At 37.7% G+C, this 23,330-nt stretch overlaps 1 protein-coding gene across 7 annotated transcripts in view; it reads left to right on the top strand.

Annotated features, from left to right (window-relative positions):
• The first annotated feature begins 242 nt into the window (after positions 1-242).
• Positions 243-23,330, top strand: part of ppip5k1b (diphosphoinositol pentakisphosphate kinase 1b) — a 48,111-nt gene continuing 25,023 nt past the window's right edge. For 6 of the 7 annotated variants that reach the window (XR_008531910.1, XM_054619161.1, XM_054619159.1 and 3 more), the window contains exons 1-15: positions 243-371; positions 7,120-7,689; positions 8,933-9,128; positions 11,055-11,145; positions 12,507-12,592; positions 13,189-13,343; positions 13,781-13,882; positions 14,014-14,175; positions 15,419-15,540; positions 17,637-17,738; positions 18,071-18,157; positions 18,489-18,564; positions 18,937-19,046; positions 21,164-21,249; positions 21,657-21,782. Coding sequence is in view for 6 of the 7 variants with exons in the window: in XM_054619161.1 (XP_054475136.1) it covers positions 7,513-7,689; positions 8,933-9,128; positions 11,055-11,145; positions 12,507-12,592; positions 13,189-13,343; positions 13,781-13,882; positions 14,014-14,175; positions 15,419-15,540; positions 17,637-17,738; positions 18,071-18,157; positions 18,489-18,564; positions 18,937-19,046; positions 21,164-21,249; positions 21,657-21,782 (1,678 nt within the window). In the remaining variant the exon portion in view is untranslated. The remainder of the gene's footprint in view (positions 372-7,119; positions 7,690-8,932; positions 9,129-11,054; positions 11,146-12,506; positions 12,593-13,188; positions 13,344-13,780; positions 13,883-14,013; positions 14,176-15,418; positions 15,541-17,636; positions 17,739-18,070; positions 18,158-18,488; positions 18,565-18,936; positions 19,047-21,163; positions 21,250-21,656; positions 21,783-23,330) is intronic. The other variant, XM_054619158.1, reaches the window with a different exon arrangement.

The raw sequence follows: 23,330 nt of genomic DNA, 5'->3' as shown, positions 1-23,330 counted from the left end.
TTGTGTTGTGTTGTGTTATATTATATTATATTATATTATATTATATTATATTATATTATATTATATTATATTATATTATATTATATTATATTATATTATATTATATTATATTATATTATATTATATATACTAGTGCTGCAATCCCCCACTTTGACCGATAGATGGCAGTGATGACCAGACTTCAAATAAACTAAACTTTATGTATAAAAAACAAAAAAACGAAAAGAAAAGGAAAAGGAAGCAGCAGCAGCAGCAGCAGATCACAGATGACCGGACGTGAACTTTAGCTCGCAGTCACAACCCCACAACTCACGTCTGCATGAAGCTGCTCCTCACAGGGAAACACACGGAAATGAGCAGCTTTTCAGCCGGTGAGTCCTGTTGTTTTGTGCTGTTTGTGGCACCCAAGGGTGCAGAGTTTTACTGCCAAACCAGCGGATTCATTCATTGTGTGGAGAAGCAGGTTGTGGCTTTAAAACATGCTGCTTGGTGTTGATGTCATGTATTGATCACTTATAGACTATTGGTTACATCATCAGCTGTTTTGTGACTTTAAATTGCTTGTTTTTGTCTTTTTGCAATAGTTTATGTGAGACAAAGAAAAGCAGGAAATCCTCACACAACAGAAAAACCTGATTTAAAAAGACATGCATGGGTTTTTTTGTGCATTTATTACTTAATCTGCCAAATTGTTGCAATATAGTATGATATAATATCATCAGACCTTGATTATGTAAACTAGGCAGATTCAGCAATTTTGTGACTTTAAATTGTTTGTTTTTGTCTTTTTGCAATAGTTTATATGAGACAAAGAAAAGCAGGAAATCCTCACACAACAGAAAAACCTGATTTAAAAAGACATGCATGGGGGTTTTTTTTTGTGCAACTTTTTTTTTGTGCATTTATTACTTAATGGACAGCTTTGTACATTCATGTGTCAATCAATTTGATTTAACCTAAGCAATAATAATCTGGTAAAAGGCACAGTTCTTTAAAAACAGAAATGCAACATCAACAAGACCAATATTCAGTCATTTAGCTGGGAAACTAACTTGCATTAAAAGGAGAATAATGAATATTATTAACAGTATTATCCATATTAAATGAATTAGACATCCGAAACAAGAAAGCAACAAACAATGTAGTCTAAATATTGGAAGGAAAAATCAGTGTTTTTATTTTCATTTGTCACTTTGGGACAAAAGTGTCGTAGTAGTATATATGCCAAATGGTTGCAATATCAACAATTACTTTTTTCCCCAATTGTGATTTATTTTTATCGTTGTTTTTCTTTCTATATACATGATCGTGCATACATACATTTTTTTTGTATATTAATATTTACCCTACTTTTCTTCTAACCATTCATTCATAATCCGCACATTGCATGTTACAATGTTTAAATTGTCACCTTTGTTCCATATTTTTAAAAATGAAGCCTGTCTGCTTTATCTGTGTTCATTCCAATCTATTCTTTTCTTTTTTTAAAAATATATTTATTGGTTTTATACATTTAACACAATTTACATACATTAATGAACCTACCCCCAAACTGAACATGGCAGTATATAAAATAAAAATACAAATATCACTTATAATAAATAAATGGCTAAATTATAAATTAAAAAAATTCAAATAAATAAATAAAAATTCAAGAAGGACAAAGATTTACAATGGAAATACTAATTTAGTTGAAATAAATAAATAAATGAAAATAATGTAAATAAAATAAAATACAGTCTCAAACATGGAGCAGAGTACAGCACACATTCCTCACAGCAGATTAGTCACTTCACATTTCCAATGCCTCTTCACTGTCACCATTTTTAACAAATTCCAAAAACATCTCCCACATATTGTAAAACTGAGAAGCTTTCTTCCTAACTACATATGTTAGTTTCTCAAGAGCCAAACTTCATGTTAAGTTTTTCAACCAGTGGCCTAGAGAGGGATTCCAATCTGTTCTGTTTATCTTCTGTTTTGTTTCTGCTGCATCTTTGTATTATCTGCTCCTGCAGCATCAGCCCGGATTCTCCTCAGGGACCCATTACAGTTTAATTTCACTGTAACACTGAAGGCCGTATACCTGACAGAAGTTATTCATCAGGAGCCTAGAAGCGTAAAAAAAAATAAAGTCACGTAACCTTCAAAGTTGCATAAATCATCTTGTAAAAAACCCTTCAGTGGTCTCATCTCCTTCAGTGGGAAACGTTTGCTTTGATGAGTTAGAAATAATGGGCCTGTTTTGCCGGGGCCAGCGCGGTACAGCGGCGAGCCTATTACGTCCTCGGTTTTCAGTAATGACGGCAGTTTGTATTTGCAAACGGAGCTAATTTCCCAGAGTGCTCGGTGCATAATGAATTTACAAGCTTGTAGAGGCGTCTCTTAACTGCTGTTCCTCTGGTAGTCGTATCTATACAAACATCCCCAGCATGTTTTCTGACCCTCAGGGGTGTTATTGTTCCAGGACTGATGGTGACCCTCGATAGGTTTGTTTAGAAAGTGTTATTGAATATAATAATTAACAGTTTTGTTAATGATTCAGTCATGAACTCTCTCCAGATAACAAGCTGCTCACTTGTTCATCGTGATAGTGATACTGGACTAAGCAAAAAAGCTTCCCCTTTCACAATAAAGGTCCCACCACACACACGTCATATGTCATTTTTTTATTTCCTAGAAATGACCCAGTTATTAGATCCATCCACAAAATTTGTATCCTTAATTGACGGTTGCCTTTTTGCACAGTGTGTGGGGATGCGTCTCATTTGCCATCTTATCAGAGAAATGATTGGGGCTAATGACGCTGGTCATAAACACGCCAGTCTCAAAGGTTAAAAGCCCTTTATTGGAGCCGTGTTGTTGCTCTCCGGCTCCGCAGTGACGACCGAGGTGACTCATTCATGGACGAAGGCCGGCAGGTGACAGCTGGAGATGTTTTTAATCAGCCTCCTAATTTATTCGTTGTTAATGAGGACATTTATTTTGTCAGAGAGGAGACAGTTTCACATGACGCTTTTGTCTGGTTTCTCTGTCTGTCTCCTTTTTAAGTCATTCATGACATTAAGTCATTCATGACTTTATCGACCTCCTTTGGAGTCAAAGAAATGGACACAATTAACACAATCTGGTTTATTATAGTATCAAATAAATGGTAAAAACAACTAAGAATAGGACCCATGCCATCTTTGAACATTGACAGTATTCTGTTTTTGTATTTATGAAATATTAAGGTACGATATTTATCCCAAATAAGAATACCACCTGTTTTCAAACAGCTATAACCCATCATCGTTTTCCAAAGACAACATTTGACATTTACCACAAAATATGTGAATGCACAGGTTGATAACATTGTATTTTTAGGACATAGCTCAGATTTACAGATTTGTTTTGTTGCTTTTTCAGCAGGATTGCAATCATGTTAAGTTTTATTTTGTCAGTGATTTCAGTATCATTTTTTTGATCCGTACAACGGTGGCGAACGAGAAACGAAACCTGTGAACACACCACGGATATTGCCAAGATGCAAATGTGGTGTTGGAGTAATTGGTTTTCTGTGGAAATGTTGCTTCAGAGCCAAGTATACCCGGAAAGAAATGACAATAGCATGCAAAACTGAACCATCAGGCCTGTTGAGTCATGAGTCCCCTCCATTACAGCCAATCCTGACACCAGCTGAGCTCAGTGCTGATGTTATTTTAATCAGTGAAGGCCCTTGACTTAATCTCTGCAGAAATACAATTTTGTATGACAATTTTTTTTTTTAGAAGTGGGCGATGTCGAGTAGTAGAGTAAAGGTCGTGCCCTTGGCCTAGAAAAGGCTAAATAAACTCAAGCGTAGCGGCTCCTTCCTCGTAGCAGTTACAGATATTACTTTACGTGTTAAGTTTATCTCTGTTAGTGTTCTTCGACCCGGAGCCTGCGAGAAGGGCCTCCACTTTGTTTAGCGGCCTGTCATCGCCTCAGACGTTCAGTAATGATGAGTTATCTTTGGGTACCGCCGCCATCTTTGCTCCACCCTCCAGTTGCTGCAGCAGAGGGGCGCTGTTATTTCTGGTTACCAAGGTCAGGCCGAGTTATGCGTGACGTTTCGGTGGAGGAACATGTTTGTCAACGGTGCCAGTGAAATAATCTGTGAGCGGAAGTGGCATTAAATAAATTCTAGCAGTCATTCAAAGACTGAGAGGTGATATGAACCAAACATCTGATCCTGGAGGCCTTTTCCCCTTGAGTCAGCTGTTTGTTGTGGGTTGGGGGGGTCAGTGTGGTGTTTGTGTCTGAAGGGGTGGGGGGGTTGTTAGACTATACAGTTGAGAGACATGTGAACCAGCATTGACCGCGTCTCCTATTTGTGGACATGCCACAGTGGCGAGTGTCTTCTTCTGGCTCGGTCACATGTCACACCTCGCTGTGAGCTCGGCTGTGAGGCGGTGACGTAACGGCTTTGTTTCTTTATTACGCCGTATCGGATCAGATAACGGATAAGCAGTGACCGCACACACCCATTATGCTCAAGCAGCAGGGTTGCAAACGTTTGGTGAAATTTGGCAGCTGTTAACAGTCGAATATTTGGCAAGAGATGATTTAGAAAAAAGTGCCTCAGCGTGTATTGATTTAATTGTGTGTGTTATGATTTTTGCAGATGAGTGCTCAGTCACATCGTCTGTTCTCTGTGACTGAAAACTGTTTCAGGTAATTGAGTAAGGACACATTTTCTAGGTATTAGATTCTCCTAACTCTGAGTGTTTTCTTGGGAGACGATAAATGTGACAACAGTGAAAGTCGAGTTTTCCCAGGATTATAGTAGAATTAGAAGTTGGCAGTTAATAAGGCACTTTCTAGCTAAAACTAATGCAGACTAATACAACATTCCTGCAATAAATCCGACTTTAATGAAGGTTGTAATGTTCAGTTTTTGTTGAAACTGTTTTAGAGAGGTCTCAATTCATCGCGTTCCCTTTGTTTTGTTGGACCTGATTATATTTAAGTATATATGGGTTTTATTATGTTTCTGGAGCTTGAGTTTATTATGCATGAAAGCATTTTAATTTTTAAAAAATATTTTCTTGTATAAGGAATATATATATATTAGTGGTATATTTTGTTAAAGGCCTAATAATCAGAATAGGGTTCACACGGTACACGGTAATAAAGCAGCAGAAACATATGACACACAACAAAGTTCTTCTCCTGGCTGGGAGCTGTAAAGCCACATTAAGAGGACGGGCTGAAACTCCATTGTTATGATCAGACTATCATCATGGTGCAGACAATGACAACAAACAGCAGCTCTCTTTTGTTCCACTTCCCACAATGCCTCGGTATAAAACATTCAACAAGTGGGAATTCAGAACCAATTTCAGAAACTACTTCAGTGTTGCATCAGTTTGTCGATGAGCAGCGACCATAACCTGTGTCGAAAAGAACGGCAGACAGAGTGAGACGTAATAATACATAAAAATAATACATTCAAGAATAATATCTGCAGCTGCATAGATGTGTTTATGCTCATGTTAAACTGTATTCTAATGACGTTAAACAATGCTGACTCCAGTCTTTACTTATTTTTTGATTTGTTTTTGAGCTGTTTTTTTCCATTCCAAACTTTACTGCCTTCTTTCGTATCCATTAAATGTTTTCCATCAAAAAAACAAATGAGAAAAGAGAAAAAAACATAATTTTGGGCTTCAGATTAAAACTGGAAACACAATAAAGGGTAAATAAAAGTTATAGTTCTAACTAAATAATTACGAGGACTGGGTCCATTGAGGTGGTTTCTGCTGCGTCATTAGTGAAATGCAAATCAGAGTTATGTGATCCACGTCAGTGTCCGTGTGTACAGGACACACACTGGCTCTGTCGTCATGGCAACAACCATCAGCAGCAGGCTTACATGGAGTAGATGCTCCTGTTGTTGTTGGATATGAATATTTTAAAGTGTTTGTATGTGTGTCAGTGAAGAGTAGGTCATCTCACCTAAAGAAGCTGTTAGACCAAAACAACTGTATTTATTTGTGAAACTTCCAGATGGAAAAGTTTGGACATACGAGGACACTTTCACTTTGACCTGCAGACTTAAAAATAAAAATGATGTTATCAAATTTATAGCTAACACCTTAATCATGCCCTTCAATGTAATTCTTATGATCATTGAGAGTAGATAACTGTAGTACAAATATAGAGGTGAGCAATGTTGGGAGTGATGTGTAGAATTAAAAACCCTACAATACTTAATATACAGAGCTGAAGCAGTTTATAATGAGGTAGTTTAGCATATATTATTTGAATTATTTTGAAGCATTTGTTAGAGGTTTAAATGACAAAAACAATACTATACTGATTTCAATGATCAATTAACTTTATCTGTTTTTCTGATTTATTGGCAGCTGCTCCAGTTCCGTTTTCTTTTTGTTTCCTTCTCAGCCAATTTACTTTTATTTATTCCCCATTTGTTAATTGCACAATAATTGCTACTTGAGGTATTAAGGATTTTACACCAATTAATTCAACTTTTTTTTTTCAATTAAAAGTATCAGTGCTGAGTAAAATGTAATGCTGAACAATATGTCAGGTGTGTGAGTTAAATCTTTGTCTTTTATTGGTTTAGTCCTGCTCAGAGCAAACATGTGATCAATCACCTGACAGTTGCTCTTAAAGGTTACTCTTTGCACTTCCCTGTTAGTTTGAGTCAGTTGCTTGATAAATGTGTTTTATTGCTCAATCTCAACTCCTCACTTAAAAAAGTGGTCCTTAAATTTCACAGGATGGAAATTTAGTTTTAAAGTATTTCCACCTTCCTGGAACTTCTACTTATATTAAAAACTGGTGATTTTTTCTTTTTTCTTGAGTGTTGCAATAACCCAGTTTCCTCAGGAATCATAAAGTTTTTCTTCTATTGTGCGGCTGATTTCACAGCCCTGACGTTTATTTCTCTGATGGTGGTTGTGGGACTGTTGTGATTCAGAAGCGGTGCATATTCAGATGGAACTGGTGTCTCTGCAACTGCTGCATGTTGCTTAACTTTTCACGTTTTAGTGTAAACAGTTTTTCTCCCCAAATAATAGTTTGAACTAGGTGCTCAAAAGTTTCTCCTTTTTTTTATTTTTTTATTCCTAGGACAAGAAAAATGTTGATCCTGGAAGTCCCCGTGTGAAGAAGCGTCTCCAGACTCGGTCATGTCTTCTCTCAGATCCAGACCTCCTCTGTCCTGACACAGGTTTTTTTCTTTTTACAACCAGGATCTTAACGTTCTACCTCAACACACGTGGACTCTACTCCCTCTGTTCTACCTCGTGTTCCTCTACCTCAACACATCCTGTACGCTCACAGACGCACGCAGCCGTTATCAGCCGGCTCAGAAACACCAGCGGACTCTTTCACTTTATCAGGTTTTCAGGCGTCAGTAGTGTGACACAGTAGACTTTGAGGTTTTCTTCCTGCTCTGCTGCTGTCATCGCCAGCTGGGGAGGAGCCGACCCCTAAAGCCACCATGTTTAGCGGGGGTTTGTGATGTACCAGGCCTGCGACGGACCAGGAACAGTGGACGGAGAAGGGCGGAGCGACAGGGGCGTAGCTCGGTTCGTGGTTGGCTGTGGGGATGACGAGCAGGACATGGGCCAAATGGAGGCAGGCATGAAGAACGAGATGTTTCGAGAAGAAGACATGGAGGACTGTGAGGATGAGTCGGTAGGTGACAGGTGTTCATTCAGATGCGAGATGTGACGTGTAGAAAAGACACTTTATATCGAAGTTAAAATATTGCTCATGTTTGTTTAAACTTATTTTTATGAGCCGTGCTAATTTGTAAAACATTACAAAACTAGTTGCACTTATAAATAAGTGTCCATGCATTGTATTATTACTAGCTTAATAATGTAACTACATTTACAATGGGTAAAAATAGGATTTTATTTTGGAACAGGAATCCAAAGCGTTGGTCATTTTGGGGGCATTTTAACAGGCCTGGAAATCTTAAAGAGGGAAAGTTTTATTTGGAGTGGAAAAAGAAATGGAGACAAAAATATACAAAGGCTGGCGTGAGAACAATGCAGTAGATAAACAAGTTTAAAGCATCTGGCAGCTGTAAAAGGACTTCATGGTAGAGCTGTTAGCTGCTCACGTACTTGCTATTATTTCCTCTTTTTTTGTGCCAGTATGTCTGTGTTTCAATCACTGAAGGTCTTATCTAGAAAGTGAGTTGCATTGAGTGAACAGGTAGCAGAACAGTTCATACTTCTAGCTGTCAACTCAACCACTGTGGCACAGCAGCACAGACTTTCTTACTTATTGTTTTGTAAGAATTCATGCATCTCAAGAATCAAATCTATTTTTCATGCATGCGATGAAGTTTTTAGTCTGCTAATGAAGCAATACCTTTCTCCTGTTTGTAGCATGTAATGGAGACATTTTTCAGGTTTTGTTCTTTGATCTGATAGTAAAAAAACAAAGCTGTCATCATTTACAAAACTCTCGTTCTATAATTGTAGCATCATTAGTGACCCTTTGAAGCTGTAAAGCTCATTATATACTAAAATTGACGATTGATTTGAAAATTTGACAAAAAATGTTTTCTTTTATTCACTAACACTGGCAAAATAATATAACATCTATATACACGATTGTAAGTTTGTGCCAATAAACAAAATGTTATTGATATAGAGCAATATCACAAGTTTCCCTCAAAAAGCTTTAATTCCTGAGTGTATATGTTGAAGATTTAGATGCCACAGTTGCAGGTCACATGACGCCTTAGGATCTAGAGAGATGTTCATGTCAAACAACTCCTATACAAAAAAAAAAGCACACTGCTCAAATAACACTCAATTGTATCCACAATATAAGTAGGTGTAGAACATTTTAAAAGCCACCAAGAACTGTTTCATGATATCTATTCTCTTCATTTTTGTCTTCCCTGTCCTTGTCCCACCAGCCACCGGAGCGACAGATCGTGGTCGGCATATGTGCCATGATGAAGAAGTCCAAATCCAAACCCATGACCGAGATCCTGGAGCGACTCTGCAAGTTTGACTACATCAACATGGTGATCTTTCCCGAGGAGGTGATCCTGGAGGAGCCCGTGGAGAAGTGGCCTCTCTGCGACTGCCTCATCTCCTTCCACTCCAAAGGTAGAAAAAAACAAAATGTGCAAACAAGTTAAAAACAAACTTGCGTTAGAGGAAACGGTGACAAAGAGGTGGAGGGGAACTGCTCCGGAGAGATGTGACAGATTTTGCTACTACGGCATAAACTGGCATGAAATATATTCAAATATGTATGAATTATGCAACGTTTTTCCACACTCCAGATTAGTTTTCAACTTTTTTTAGCTGTTCACCTGTACCCTTGATGTCCTGCAGTTGCATCATGTTTTGTCAAAAACAAAAACCTTTTTTTTTTTTAAAAACCAAATATAACAGTCAACAACAAAAAAGGCTATGTGTAATGATATTAAAGTAACAATATAACAGTAATAAATAATAAAAACATATTTTTGTTTGTGCTGGCAGTGAGGGGAAAAAAAAGGGAAATGTACCAGTAACCAGTTTATAGAAGACAAAGATGGGCATCTGACATGTTTTTCCAACTCTAGTTCTATTACATTGTTTCTGCATGCGTGTCCTGAAACGGCCTCACCTTAATTTAGAGAGCGTGCCAGGTTTGTTTCAGACTGTCTGACAGCAACCGGTACCAGTTCATGGGAATGTCTTAATGGGGGATTAAAGAGAACTGTGGGAATGGTTATACCTATTGTCATTAATTTTATGACTATGTGTGGCATAGATGAGCAAGAGGCAGAGCTAGATGAACAAGATCAATACACCTCTCCGTGTGTGTGACCTTAAATGATCCACTTAAACCCATATGTTTTGGCTGCAAACACTCATTTACATTTAGAGCTCAAACAATAGGATCAGTTTATGTTCATGTACTGAAGCTGCCAAATATAACTGGATAAAACCTCAGTATTTTATGTATTTATATTAGACAAACATGCTTACACTGCTTAAAAGTGATGAATTCGGCCCTCAACATGGCGTAGGCTGAGTTGGCGATAGTGGCTAACAGCGTAACAGTGCAGACAAGAGCAACAGTGATGACAGAGTTAACAGTGTTTGTAAATGCTCTAAATATCATATAGAGGTCCCTTAAGTAATTTTTCCGTTGGACACTCATCTGTATATATCTGTGTGTATTTGAGTTTATCACATGAGACAGTTTTTCCGTTCTATTTTTAAAAGAATGAGTGTTTGGGATTGTTTCTCATGGGAACATGGGAAGTATGAGTTGTTGCTGTTATTATTAGAAAGTATAAGCACCAACATTTCACTAAAATATTTCCTGCAGATACATGTATGGTGAACAGTTGCCTTGAGAATGTGTGTTTTTATTAGTGACAGAACTTTTCTGCTGAAGTTTTTTGAATAAAAATGAGAAAACTCCCACACCCTGTCTGGTTCACCGCTGGAATATTTATGAATTTATAACATGTTGTAAAACTTAACAGTATATATCCGATGAAGGTCCAACAAATGTTGTAAATTAGCAAATTTTCCAGCAATAAGAAGACCGTGTGCAGGAGTTTTCTCATTTTTATTCAAATTGTGCTTTTCTCCCACGCGACAGTCAAATATTCAGGTGGGACTTTCTTTTTTGGGACACATTTTTAATCTGTTGGAAGTTTCTGGAGATGTTTTTTTTTTTCAACAAGGATGTCAGTTACTGCTCATAACTATGTTTCAAACTAACTTTTGTTCCTTAGACCAGAAATGGTGTGCCAGAGTTTTTTTTAAGACCTATTAAAGGTCACCTCTGTGTCCGATGGGATGCAAAATAATCAGGTCACTTCCAACTCGACCATCCTGTGACCTCATACATAAACCATCAAGACATTTTTTAAAAACACTTTCACTACTTTGAATATACTGAACTGAATATCGGCTCGGCCACTGTTGTGTCAACAGAGAAAAGCAAAAAATAGAACTAAATCTACATAAAAGTCACTGTTACTTCAGTTATTTCCTTAAAGTTTTGTTCGTGTGACATTTTTTCAGGTTTCCCCCTGGACAAAGCTGTGGAGTACGCCAAGCTCAGGAATCCACTGCTCATCAACGATCTTAACATGCAGTATTTCATACAGGACAGGTACAGATTAAACACAAACACACACACACACACACACACACACACACACACACACACACACACACACACAAACACACACACACACACACAGGGCTGAGGGGTATCAAAAATAAAACGTTTTCTGAATACTTTCAAAATAAAGGTCCCTTAGACTTATTATTTTTAGTGGTGGCTACACATACGATGAATGTAATAAGGGTCAAAAAGGAGCCGAAGTCATCATTAGGCTACTTTTTACCAGCTTCAAACCCTAAGACTTGTATTGTAGAAAGCACAAGACTGGGAATGCACACATTCACAACACATTCACAACAGACCACGTGTACTGTGCCAGTATTTTTGCTGTTTACTGTTAATACCAGTTACATACAGTACCAGTCAAAAGTTTGGACACACCTTCTCATTCAATGGTTTTTCTTTATTTTTTTTCTACATTGTAGATTAATATTGAAGACATCCAAACTATGAAGGAACACATATGGAATTATGTGGTAAACAAACAAATGCTCAACAAACCAGAATATGTTTTATATTTTAGATTCTTCAAAGTAGTTGAATGAGAAGGTGTGTCCAAACTTTTGACTGGTACTGTATATTTTAGTTGTAACTACACACAAAAACTGCTTCTCCTCCTGTTCCTTCTCAGCTCCACCTTTTCTCGTTCTCTTCATATCTTTTTTCACCTGCGCTGTCCAGTTTTATACAGTTTTTTGTGACTGTAACTGTGTTGTATTCACTTTAATTTGACTATTATATTTTGCATTTTAAACACTGGCCGGGCCTGGTAGAAAGTAAATCAATAACTAGTGTTGTATCAGCTAAACATCTCTGCCACGAGAGAAGAAGTTACTTTGAAAAACAAATATTTATTGAAGTATATTCTCTGAACTCATCTAAACAAAACTATCAAAGAACCTGCGTCAGTATACGTTTTTCACCACCTTATGTTCCTTTTTGAATTTAACCGTTTTCCCAACAAGAGTTTGCATGCTAGTTAAATAAGCTTGTTCTCGCAGTAGTTAAATGTTTAGATGCAAATAATTCTTAACTAATGCAAATCATACAACTTCATTGAGATTCACTTTCTTTCTCTCTCCAAATTGCAGCAGCTGCTTTCTTTTATGCAACCAACTTGCAGTTTTCTTCCTCTCCCTAATCAGAGTAGTGATCACGTGATAGGAATGAAAATTACATAATTGCTATTATGAAATACCTTATTCCTGTTTTACTACCCAACCCCAGAAACATACAAGCACATGCACATCACAGCCACACACACAAACTCGCTGTTTTTGTTTATTGTTCTTTTGGATGTTATGTATAATTCTATTTAATTGATTGTTTATTTAATTCCCTGTCAGGAGGGAAGTGTACCGGATCCTTCAGGAGGAGGGCATTGAACTCCCTCGTTACGCCGTGTTAAACAGAGACCCTGACAATCCTGAAGGTAATGGTTCTTCATTTTTAGTTTTTAATGAGTTTGTATGCATGAACCCTCTGATAAATCATAACAAACTAAAACAAAGCCATCAATTCCAGGAAAAATGTATCCGACGATAAATCTATGATTTATAGCAGCATAAAGGACTTCAGTGACTTTATGATGTATTCCTATTTTTTATTGTTCAATACAAAAACTAAAGTTTAGTTGTTTCTCTTGTGCTATGCGAACAAAATTTGATTTATTTATCATTTAATTTTTGCTGCCATTTTGACCAAATGCGTATTGGAAATAAGATAATGTATCTTAAGTAGCTGTCCTGGTTAAATAAAGGACACATAAAGTACATAAATATTTAATGGATTTTCCTATATGTGGATGTGAAAGGCATTGTGGGTGCGTGTCTTGCTGTTGTGGTAAAAAATAATGTTTTGCAGACTGTTATAGCTTAAAGACAGCTAGTAACTAAAGAGTAAATACTTTAAATTGATTTGATTGCACATTCATTCAATATGATTACTTATTTGTGTGTTTGTGGCATCACTGCTCTTAACCTTATTGTTTGAGAAGGTATTTAAAACCAAAGTCTTCCCCGTGTGCAGAGTGTAACCTGGTGGAGGCGGAGGACCATGTGGAGGTGAACGGGGAGGTGTTCCCTAAACCCTTCGTGGAGAAACCCGTGTGTGCAGAGGACCACAATGTCTACATCTATTACCCAACGTCTGCTGGAGGGGGAAGTCAGAGACTCTTCAGAAAGGTAGAGGTCTCCCAAGTGATGCAGGAAAAAAATGATTTGGTTATTGGAAGATGCTCTGATCCAGAGATACTTAAGGAAGCAGGAGTTCAGCTGAAGGTCGCACTGCTTGTAATCTTTGCCAATGATGGACAGTTTATAAGCCTAATATGTTGAGCTGCCTAAAGATTACCCTTCATTTTAATAAATGGTATTTTGATTTGATGTTTTTTCTCAGTGTTATTGCATAATTTTATACTTTTAAAAATATGGTTATTTGGCTGCTGCATGTTTAATATTTAAGCTTTTTGGTACAGGGGCAGTCAAAAAGTACAATGAAACATCAATGACTCAAAGATAAACTGAAAGGATGGAGCAAAGGTTGGTGAATAAAGTAAAATAAGATTTTTATTTACAGTTTTGCTTCCTTGTCTCCCTCTCTCTCTGCCTGGTTGCTGTAGATTGGGAGTCGTAGCAGTGTGTACTCCCCAGAAACCAGCGTACGAAAAACTGGCTCCTACATCTACGAGGAGTTTATGCCCACGGATGGCACTGACGTGAAGGTACTGCGCATGTTCACTCCTCCAGTGATGGAGGTGTTTGACTGCTTCAGTTGATTCATGCACTAGTAACTAATGCTGAAAATCCTGATTTCTATGTTTCTGTGTTTGCTGCCTTTGTGTGTCTGTGTCAGGTTTACACAGTGGGTCCAGACTACGCCCACGCGGAGGCCCGGAAATCTCCCGCCCTGGATGGAAAGGTGGAGCGGGACAGTGAGGGAAAGGAGATCCGTTACCCCGTCATGCTGACGGCCATGGAGAAACTGGTGGCCCGCAAGGTCTGCCTGGCCTTCAAGGTAAACTTAAGTCATCGTGTAGAGGAGGGTCGTTCAGCTGTAGCGTTCAGGAGGCTGTCATTTCCCTTTGCTATAAATATTGTTCATCAAACCGTTGGAAAATAAAGATCTATGATCCTCATTATGAGCGCCTGGTTATGTTTTGAAATGATGGAAGCAAACCTGAGAGGATACAGGTCCTTCCCCAGAAAAATAATATTAATTTAAAACAAATTTCCCACATTTCTACACCACCTAACCTCTAGGATTAGGCCAGGAGACAGCCTCCTGCATTCGATTTGTTAGATTGAGGGTGCTATGAAAACCAAGATTGCATCAAGAAATATTTTTGTTATTGCTGCCCGAGCCATTAGTGGTCAAAAACTCCACAGGGTTCCTCTTTATGTGCAGAAATCCATTTGTAGCGGACACAAACACTGCATCAACAAGACAGGAAGAGATTGTGGGATCAGTTCATTAAACCCGTTTTTAATGAGCAGGGAGAAAATATGTGTAAACCAATTACTGTAAACACAGTTTCAGACATATTTAATTTTCTATGTGCAAACTAAGTGCAATTTTTATTTTTTCCTGAAGCCTGCTGCCATAATAATTCATATCATGCTGCTCTGACTGACATTATACAGAGCTATAATTACCAAACAATCAGTAAACAAACGGGGAGGAACTCTGGTTCTTACTCCATTAACATCCAAAGCTCGTTCAGTGAATTCAAGAACACACTGAGCTCCCAACAAACGAATAAAGACGACGACGACAACGTGAGGCACAGAAAATCAATAATTCATAGTTTTTGTGTTGTAAGTACAGCCTTTTAATATAACGACTGTGTGTATTACACAGTATTCCCAAAGGCACTTTGTTTTTAAGTATGAGCCCAAATAGTTCCTTCAAACAAACAAAGAGAAACACTTCTAGTAGAATCAGAAGCCTCATTTACACAAACGTGTGACTGAGCAGCAGCTATGCAGTTACACATATCACTGCTCTAATGGATTTTGGGACATCTGCTAAAAAGTGAGAGGTTCTCGTATAGATAATATGATGATATGACACAATGAATGCATATACAAACAAAAATTCAGGACAAACCGTTAACACCCGATTTCTCTGTGAGATGTTTCTACTGTCACGCTTTATGTCAAAAATGTTATTATTATTTAGTGTTTCAAAATGTTTTATTCTCCACATTATGGCTAATCTCTTAAACTCTGTTTTATGTGGGATTTTTTTTTTTTTTTAGCAAACAGTTTGTGGGTTCGACCTGCTCAGAGCCAACGGTCACTCCTTCGTCTGCGACGTCAACGGCTTCAGCTTCGTCAAAAACTCCATGAAATACTACGACGACTGTGCCAAGGTCCTGGGGTAAGTGATAGAAGTTTACATTCTATAGATATTTGTTTAGACCATTTATCGTGTCTTTTTTTTTGTATTTTTAACGTCTTTTTTTTATATAGTGTTACCTTTTTTCAAAATCCCATTTTTTTTTACATTGCCTTTTGTTTCTTCTACATCTTTTCTTGATGCCTTTCCATCTTATCTAAAGAACTATGAATGGCTTTGTTGTTGAAAGATGCTGGCGTTGCCTTACATACAAGGCCGTACCAAATGTTTATTTTTTTACAATCATAGCTTCTATTGAGGTTTTACAATGAAGCTTCTAATCTCTATCGTCGTATTTTATGATGTCATCTCTCTAAAAAGAAGAGGGAAAAATAGATTTTTTTGTTATTGTGGTTACATAAATGTTTTCAATAAACCTTTACTTTGGACTTTTGGAGTTATTCGAAATATTTAGATTACATGAGTCTGAAACAATCCTATGCATCCACGACTGGAATCAAATTCCACAAATAGAAAAACACTAATGATATAAGTGTAGCCTGATCTTTATCTGCAACTGTTCAGAAATACAAGGTTTTAAAGTAAAATAATAAGATAACAGATTTAGAATTTGATTGCATCGCTATAACGAAGCTCCAAACTTTTTGGGCCGTCCCTACTAAGCTGTAACTTTCCTGATGCATTAATATAGTTAATTGAGTAGAACACTAAAATATAACAATTTCTTTCTTTAAATCAAGCTTACAGATGGCCAGAACAAAGACTAGATAATAAAACGATTTAGTACAGTAGTTAATAATGAAAATAATAGACACCAGAAGGTTGTCAAAACAAAGCCATATATTCATGTCGGCTCTAATTTGTAGATTTCTGGATTGCATAGTGTGATTGCAGTGAAGAAGCAGTCACTTCTTTTTGTTCTCTATATTTGTGGACTTCTCTGACACTTGGAGAGGAATTTGCATGTTGTACCTTCAACGTAAATATTGCCTTGAAGCTGTCAGGTTGTAATTTATCCAAAGGACTCCGTTGTCAGCTTTACAGCTTAGTTTGTTTTTGATTTATCACCTCTCCTTCCAGGCAAAGTAACTGAAGCTTTACGAGCAAAGACTCTTACGTTTTACTTATAGAAGGACACGGGCAATGCAGCTTCTCTCAATTCCTCGACGTATGATGCTCAGGAAGCACACAGCAGTATTCAATGACCTCGCAGGAACTAAACAGGAAGGAATGGAAATATTATAGAGTTATTGGTGTTCATTTTTTTATATTGTAGTTTGTACCATTTGAACTGCAACATCCTAATAGCAGCATAGTAGCAAATGTAAGTGAAAGAACATGCATTGTAAAGAAAGCAGACACAACTTTAAATCAAAATATTAAAGGGGCATCCGTAAGATTTCAGTCCTGTTTGATTTGGCGACACCAAATTTTGTGCTTTTAATAAAGAAGTCAGGCAATACTTGGCCTTTTTCCATCATTCTGTGAGCAGCTGTGATCTGATTTTAATCTGCAGCTCTTCATCTAACAGCTCGTTGTGGCTGCGACAGACTGTTCCGTTACTCTCTGCCATATTTCAAACTAATCCTCTGTCAAAAGACTCTCCAAAGGGCTGTTGTCTTGTTTTGTAGATGCATTTTTCATGAGCGACATCGGTCAGTGTCAAGCTCGCCGACAAACACATTTCCTGTGACTTCTTCATATTAAAAGTTAACTTGTGTTTTGCCATTTAAATGCTTTTAATGTGAAGGTGAAGCAGAAGGAAATCTTTGTTTTGCATCAGCAGAAACTACATTTTTCTAACAGACATCCAGTTTGTAATACTGCCAATATATAAATATTGCAATACTTTCAACAGTAGCCTCAATCACTGTTTAGTTACCTCCTTCTGCGATAGTTGGTGACTTATCAGACATCTATTTAAATTAAAATCTCCAACATTATAACTTAATATTAAAATTGATTGGCCACGGAGGAGCCTGCTGAATAAATGGCATGTTTACTTTCACTTTGTATTTAGTCTTTTCCCTCTGTCATATTTACCTTTCTACCTGATTCCAATGCTATTAATGCCTAATGTCTTAAAGTCAGTTATTAACTTCTCTCCGTCTCTACAGTAACATGGTGATGAGGGAGTTAGCCCCCCAGTTCCACATCCCCTGGTCCATCCCCATGGAAGCTGAAGACATCCCCATCGTCCCGACAACCTCAGGAACCATGTATGTATTATGAAAAAAAAATATTGGCCATATGGTGTTCATGGTTCCTTGACTTTTAACTATTCTGCACGTCTTTGTCTTCAATACCTACTACTTTTGAACTTAATGTCGCAACCAAAATCAAAATTTGAATGTAAGATAAATCTTTTTCAATTTTATTCTTTTATTTACTTATCACTCATAAGAATAAATTGATATCCTGTGGTTTCTCATTCTAAGTGACACTCTTGATCATGAGCAGTGCGTTTCAGGCTTTGATAAGGTCTTATTAGACATAACAGAGTTTCTGCCGTATTTAAACTTTGTCTTGTCCACTCCTCTATCTCATTCAGGATGGAGCTGCGCTGCGTTATCGCCATCATCCGCCATGGAGATCGCACACCAAAGCAAAAGATGAAAATGGAGGTCCGACATCCTTTGTAAGTCTCTTGACTTCAGCATTAAGATGTTTCTCCCTCTTTCTGTATATCAAATATTTGGTATGTCGTGAATTGTATTTTTTTTTTTAATAATGTAATTGTCATCTAACTACAACATTCTATTTAGTTGTCTAACTTAGTGCAGGTGGTAACTATATTATATTTCAGCATAAACTGCCTCCTCATTTCTGCTCTGCTTCAAATTTAAAAGTCCATGTTTACCTATTTATTTCTAGGGATAAATCAACATTTAAAATATATACTTAAAAGATGGTGCCCTTATTTAATGTTCCTGTGTTTCTTAATCTTTTTTCTTGTTTGTCTTGCACAGATTCTTTGATTTGTTTGAGAAGTACGGAGGCTTTAAGTCAGGAAAACTAAAGCTGAAGAAGCCAAAACAGCTACAAGTGAGAGTTCCTTCTTTTTCCCACAGTCCCTCTCCTCTGCCTGTTTATTGTTTATTTATATTTTTTTTGGCAGACTATGACTGAATCCCTTTAAGTATAATGAAATGTTTCAGAGGACGCAGTTACGTTCGCATATATATCATGCTTCATAATTGTTATTATGGATGTCAAACCACTATTGTTTTGTTTACACTGTATTCATCCCGTCACTTTATTATCTTTTTATAAACAGTTTTTTTTCAAGCTGTCAGTCTTGTCTCTGACTTGATTCTCATTCAGGACGTTTGCAGAAGTTCCACTGTGTGTTTTAGTCCGTCAAGTCAAATCAAAAAATAAGAGCCAAATTACGAATAACTGTCTCCGTGTTTCCAGGAAGTGCTGGATATCGCCCGCCTGCTGCTGGTTGAACTGGGCCAGCACAACGACTGTGAGATCGAGGAGAAGAAATCCAAACTGGAGCAACTCAAGACTGTCCTGGAGATGTGAGTGACGTCTCGCATCGAAAAACACAAACTAAACACACAAACAAACAGTCAGTCATCCTCCTCTTTCCTGTCACTTTCATCATTAACTATCAGTCACCCACTCTCATCTGCGATTCACGACGCAAAACTAGCTCAGTCATCTTTTCTCGTACTCACAAACAGACACATGTTGATCTTGATTCTCTCCCTCCCTCTTCAGTCTCTAACTCTTTGTTTCCTCTTTTCCTTCCCTCCTCCGTCTCTCTTTGCTCCTGTCCCACCCGTCCATCCACCCTTCTCTCCAAAAGGGAATCCAGCTTGAATGACGCTATGTAGGCACCCTGTCTATTCACTTCTCATTTTAAAGGATGAGGTCTTACCACCCTCCTTTTCTTTCATAAACGTAGACTGTGGTCACAAAATATTAGGAATACCTTTAACTCTCACACAGACCTTTTCAAAATTGTAGATGAAACAGAGAAGAAGTTAGTTTATACAAAGCAAAATTGATTTAATATTTTGACGGTATTCCTAAAGTTTTGTGCAATGAGTGTATAATTGCCATTAACATCCATTCATTCATAGCCATTAACACCAGACACATACACAGTCAAATGTCCTCGATGATTTCACTGTGGTCTCTTTGCGTGTGTGTGTGTGTGTGTGTGTGTGTGTAAATCAGTGTGTGCTGTGCACTCATTTTAGTGATTTGCTGGTGCTCCTCTCCATTGAGATGGAAATGAGTCCAACAACATAAATGATCTTGAAGCCCGAGATTCTAATTTTCAAAAGGAAATGCAAGGGTTCAAAACAATTTATATTCTAAAGTTCAAAGGTATCATACATTTTTTGATTTGCTGTGAAAACAGAAAATAGCGTCAGATACGCTTCCGTAACTAAAAATAACCAAATCTGAGCCTGATATAGTGGTATTTCTTCAAAATCAGTTTATCCTTTAATATTTTGCCAAAAATAAATAGTTTGCTCTAACCAGATTCTGTAAAAAACATTAAATTCCGTTGTCGTCAGCGCAACTGGGGGCGGCTGTGGCGCAGTGGAGAGCAGGGCTGTTCTCCATTCAGAGGATCGGCGGTTCGATACCCGGCCTTGGCAGTCGATTAACCCCAAGTTGCTCCCGAAGGCTGTGCCATCGGTGTGGACTGGATGTTGTATGAATGTTAGTTAGAGTCTGATGGGCAGGTGGCACCTTGCATGGTAGCCCTGTCATCAGTGTGTGAATGATATGTAATATAAGCTTTGAGCTACTGATTGTAAGTCGCTTTGGATAAAAGCGCCTGCTAAATGACTGTAATGTAATGTAATGTAACTAGGAAGCCGAGAATGACTCAGCTGATAGCAACAACCATGTGACATTCAAGTTTTACATTAAATGACTCAGAATTTCGAAGATTGAAGTCGAAAATTCCAATAAAAACAATCCAATATGCTCTGAGGTTTAAGTGGAAAATGTATAAAAAAATAATTGATGTCGAAAGTCATAAATTTGCAAGAAAAAAGTGTCTGAAAATAGAGACACAAATGTAGCTGTCGACTGACTGAAAAATACTTATGCAAGTATTTTTCTTTTCATGCTCTTACTGTGTTATTTTATGAATATAAATAAATACTAATATAATTAACATTGCACTCGGCGGCTCAGGTTACCGTAGTGTTTAACGGTGGCGTCTGTGGTGTGATGAAGTTAATTCTTTGGCGATTACAATTTTTTCTGTTTTTTTCTTCTTGTAAATTTACCACTTAAATCTCAGAGAATATCCATGCTTGTTTCTCGTAGATCCTGAGTTTTTTATTTGAATATAGCCCCTCAGGGTCTTTAGTTGATCCAAAGTATCTGCTGAATGACTGAATTATCATAAAACATTTGCTAATGCTGGTTCTTGGTTATGTTGATGATCAGTGGGTCAGGTTTGAAAAAGTTGATGCCTTGTCCAAATCCTTTTTCAAGCTTTTGTTGGAATAAAAGTCAGACATGTGCTATCAAATATTTAAACAAAATTCTTTAAAATGGGATAAAACCTGTTTGTTTTTCTGTGTGTGCTGACTGAATGTCTGTCTGTTTATGTGTGTCAACATTTGTGTGTGTTTTGTGTGTGTGTGTTGTTGTGTCTTGCCAGGTACGGTCATTTCTCAGGTATCAACAGGAAAGTCCAGCTGACCTACCTGCGTAACGGCCAACCTAAAGCCTCCAGCGAAGAAGAAGGTACAAAAACACAGAAGGAGTATTTATACTACTATTGTGGGGTGTTTTGTACATTGTTTGAGATCACGTCATTACAAAATAAAAGATGACTCCAGATAAATGCTAGTTAAAGAAGTAACTTCTTTTCAAATTCATTTTTTTATTAAAAGAAATTACTTTTATTGTATATATTGGATTTTTTCCTCACTAGTCTGAAGAAGCAGAAATAGACCAAAATCTCAAAATTGACCAGTAAATGACAAAAACATTGTTTTATCCTTAGATGTTTCCCTGAATAGTTTCTTTCAAACAATGCAGACAGCATTCTTCTTCTGCAGCTTCACATATTTCACATTCTGAAGTTGTGTTAGGTATTTTTTTGTACAACTGTTACTAATATAAAATAACACTACGCTGCTGTTTTTCAGACTGTAAGAAGGACGGTCCATCTCTGCTGCTGGTGTTGAAGTGGGGCGGCGAGCTGACGCCTGCAGGCCGGGTTCAGGCTGAGGAGCTGGGCAGGGCCTTCCGCTGCATGTACCCCGGAGGTCAAGGTACCCACTGGACTCACACATTAGCTAGTAGATGTACTCAAGAGGGATACTTCTACTTCTGGGAGTTTTGTGTACATATGCACACATGCTTATAATATCTACAGACACACACACACACACACACACATATGCCTTTAAGCAAAAATGCACATAGACATTCACAAATGCACAAACATTACCAAAGGTCATTTCTTTGTAATGCAGTCAAGATGGCAAATATTAATCATACAGCCCTGTCTGTCCTCCCAACGTGTACCTTCGCTCATAAAAGTCTATTTCCAGCCACTCAAAGCACCATAAACAATGTCAACACTGCATAGCCGACATACTGCACAGCGGGTAAAAGGAGCTCGAAGGCTGAGGTTATTTTAGACTTTCAGGCCTACAGGAGCCACTTGGTCTTTTTTTAGTACCATTCAATATTTGCTTTTTGTTGCCTTCACTTTAACTCCTACACAATAATGAATGCCTTAATAAAGTAACTCCTTTTAGGCGTGGACTTAAGGTTTTACACTCTACGGACCTTTTACGTGTAAAAAATAATAATAATTCTATAACACTAAAGACGAGGGGAAAAAGTGGAAAAGCATAATAGGGCCGCTTTAAGTTTGGCAGCTCGGCAAAACAGTCTTAACTCAACATCCTGAAAGTGCTCAGAATAAACTTTGAACATATATGGTCAAAAGCACCTCAAGAAGCAAGTAAGTGGAACTTGAGTTAAGATTGTAATGTCGACTCCAACATTCTGGTATAAAGATTGCAGCATTTTTAAACTCAAAGTGACGACCGTTAATTAAGATTAACAGCCTCTTTGTATCAGGAACCAACAGACATGAGCAGAAACTAGGCTCTATCTTTGAGAAAAACAAAGTCTGCAGTGTCCACATCCTCTGAGCAAACCTGACAAAACCCAACTGTGATGTTGGGAGTTGTGCATGAGACAGAAATGGTTTTGAAATTCTTTTTCCTATAACTCCTTTACTCTTTTAATGCTTAAAAATAGCACCTGTAACCTTTAATATCTTAACCAGAGTGAAATCGGATGAGTAAGCGGACAAACCTGCCTGTTGCATAAAGGTTCTTCTCTTTCTTGATCCCTTTGCAGAGCTTTGAACTGAGCCACACCTCCGTGTTATTAATAGATTACCCATTCCTCAGGCTTTCCCTTCTTAATGCTTTTTGTCTCATGGTGCATGAAAAACAACTCCCAAACTGTTCAGAAAAACAACCTGAAGCAGAACTGAAGTAGACAATAGTCTGTCCCTGAAAAGAAGACTATTTTCTCACCCCAGCTACTGTTTTCATGCTTTTTTCTCGTCCCCAAGTTTTGTCTATTCACTCTGCTCTTCTCTTCTTACCTTTTTGTCGCTCTGTTTAAACTACCAGCCGGTACTCGCCGGTCCCTTGGCTGTGACTCCCCTATTGACTTTGGTAAGAGAAAGGTTTCCTGGACATCAACCGCCCTTCCCGGCCTTTCTCATTCCTCGCTTTTGTCGTCGCGTCCACTAACGCGCTCTGATCTCATCATGATGTTTGTTGCACCTTGAG

Source organism: Anoplopoma fimbria, chromosome 19, assembly GCF_027596085.1.
Source record: "Anoplopoma fimbria isolate UVic2021 breed Golden Eagle Sablefish chromosome 19, Afim_UVic_2022, whole genome shotgun sequence".
Taxonomy (NCBI): Eukaryota; Metazoa; Chordata; class Actinopteri; order Perciformes; family Anoplopomatidae; genus Anoplopoma; species Anoplopoma fimbria.
Note: the sequence above shows the minus strand (reverse complement) of the source record. Positions and strands in the feature narration are given on the sequence as shown.